This window comes from Gekko japonicus, unplaced genomic scaffold, assembly GCF_001447785.1.
Source record: "Gekko japonicus isolate JY-2015 unplaced genomic scaffold, Gekko_japonicus_V1.1 scaffold4779, whole genome shotgun sequence".
NCBI lineage: Eukaryota > Metazoa > Chordata > Lepidosauria > Squamata > Gekkonidae > Gekko > Gekko japonicus.
Window position 1 is genome coordinate 11,100 of NW_015171644.1, and position 1,352 is coordinate 12,451.

Sequence of the window (1,352 nt, forward strand, 5' to 3'; positions counted from 1 at the left end):
AAACACAATTCAACAGCTATGCACTGGCGGATTATACACTGGTCCTGTTTTACCCTCCTATCATGCTATTTTGTAAACACTTTTATCAGGCTCTCGAACAAGTCGTCGTTCGGTCTGGTGCCAGGATGGAAAAACGCCCTGTGCTATCAGCTACTGTCTCAGCACCAACTAGGCAATGTGGCTTACGTATCAAGGACTGGTTCCTCAGATTGTCTCCCTCGTCCAAGGCATGATGCTTAAGGTATCCTCTGTGAGGAAAGAACTGCATCGATTCACCTCCTTCCTCCCCCCCACCCCACCTGCACTCCGAGACACAACTAGAAGCTAGCAGTACAGAGACATCCGACTTCTGCGCATAGCTTCACTGATCAAGTACGCAGGGCTCAACTCCGGCTCCTCGGTCATAATCGCAATGTTCTGCCATTCGCCCAGCTGGTTTGATTTTTTAATGGTGTCCACCACACACAAGGCGTAGAGGCAGTCGTCGAACGTGGCGGCCATCGTGAGCGGCCGACCGTCCCAGGTTCTCCGGTCGTCCTGGTCCTCAAACGCCTGCCGGACAGCCTGCACCATCTTTATGGTCCCTCGGAGGTATGGGGACGGGATGTCACTGAAGGCCTTTTCGGGCAACAAGGAGTTGCTGACCGGTGTGGAATCCTTCAGAAGGAGCTCCTTCTGCGACGAGCTGTTGCTCTGTCCGTACAAGTCGGTCCCCGTTGCGATCAGCCGCCCGCTGGAACCTACCACGATAATGTCTTGCTTGAATTCCCCGGGGATGTTGAAGTTGAGCGTCACCGTGCAGCACACGCCCCCTTCCAGGACCATCTGGAAAGTGCAGAAGTCGTCGCTCGTGATCTGCCGTATCCCCTTGATGTGGTCCGTCTGCTTCACGAAAGTCTTGAGCAGCCCGTGGACCTTCACGGCCTTCTGACTGGTGAGGAAGGTCAGGAGGTCGATGATGTAGGTGCCGACGGAGTGCAGGCCCCCGCCGCCCATCAAGTCGTCGCAGCTCCAGTTGTACTTCTTCCCCAGCAGGCTGCCGCTGTGAACCTGCACCTCGCACACCAGCAGCTCCCCGACATACCCCTCCTGGATCAGCTGCTTCATCTTCACAAAGGCCGGGAGGAAACGGAGCACGTTCCCCATGATGCTCATGAGCTTGGGGTAGTAGTGGGCTGCTGACATCATCCGAAAGGCATCGAGAGGCGTGGCTGTTCGGTCGCAGATGACGTTCTTCCCAATCCCTGCCGGGCATTAAAAACAAAGGAATTAGGATATCTCATGGCCCTAGAGAGGAAGAAAAAGAAGAAGAAGAAGAGGAAGAAGAAGAAGAAGAAGAGGAAGAGGAGGAG

General features: G+C 54.8%; 1 protein-coding gene across 1 annotated transcript; it reads right to left on the reverse strand.

Annotated features, from left to right (window-relative positions):
* Positions 1-299: 299 nt before the first annotated feature.
* Positions 300-1,231, reverse strand: GFOD1 (glucose-fructose oxidoreductase domain containing 1). The gene has a single exon (XM_015419977.1). It carries the CDS (start codon positions 1,186-1,188, stop codon positions 325-327), a length of 864 nt encoding a protein of 287 aa, XP_015275463.1. The 5' UTR covers positions 1,189-1,231; the 3' UTR covers positions 300-324.
* Between the last annotated feature and the right edge of the window lie 121 nt (positions 1,232-1,352).

Bases quoted from the DNA above. Each gene is read 5' to 3' on its own strand.
- GFOD1 (XM_015419977.1), bottom strand. From the start codon at position 1,188: ATGATGTCAGCAGCCCACTACTACCCCAAGCTCATGAGCATCATGGGG.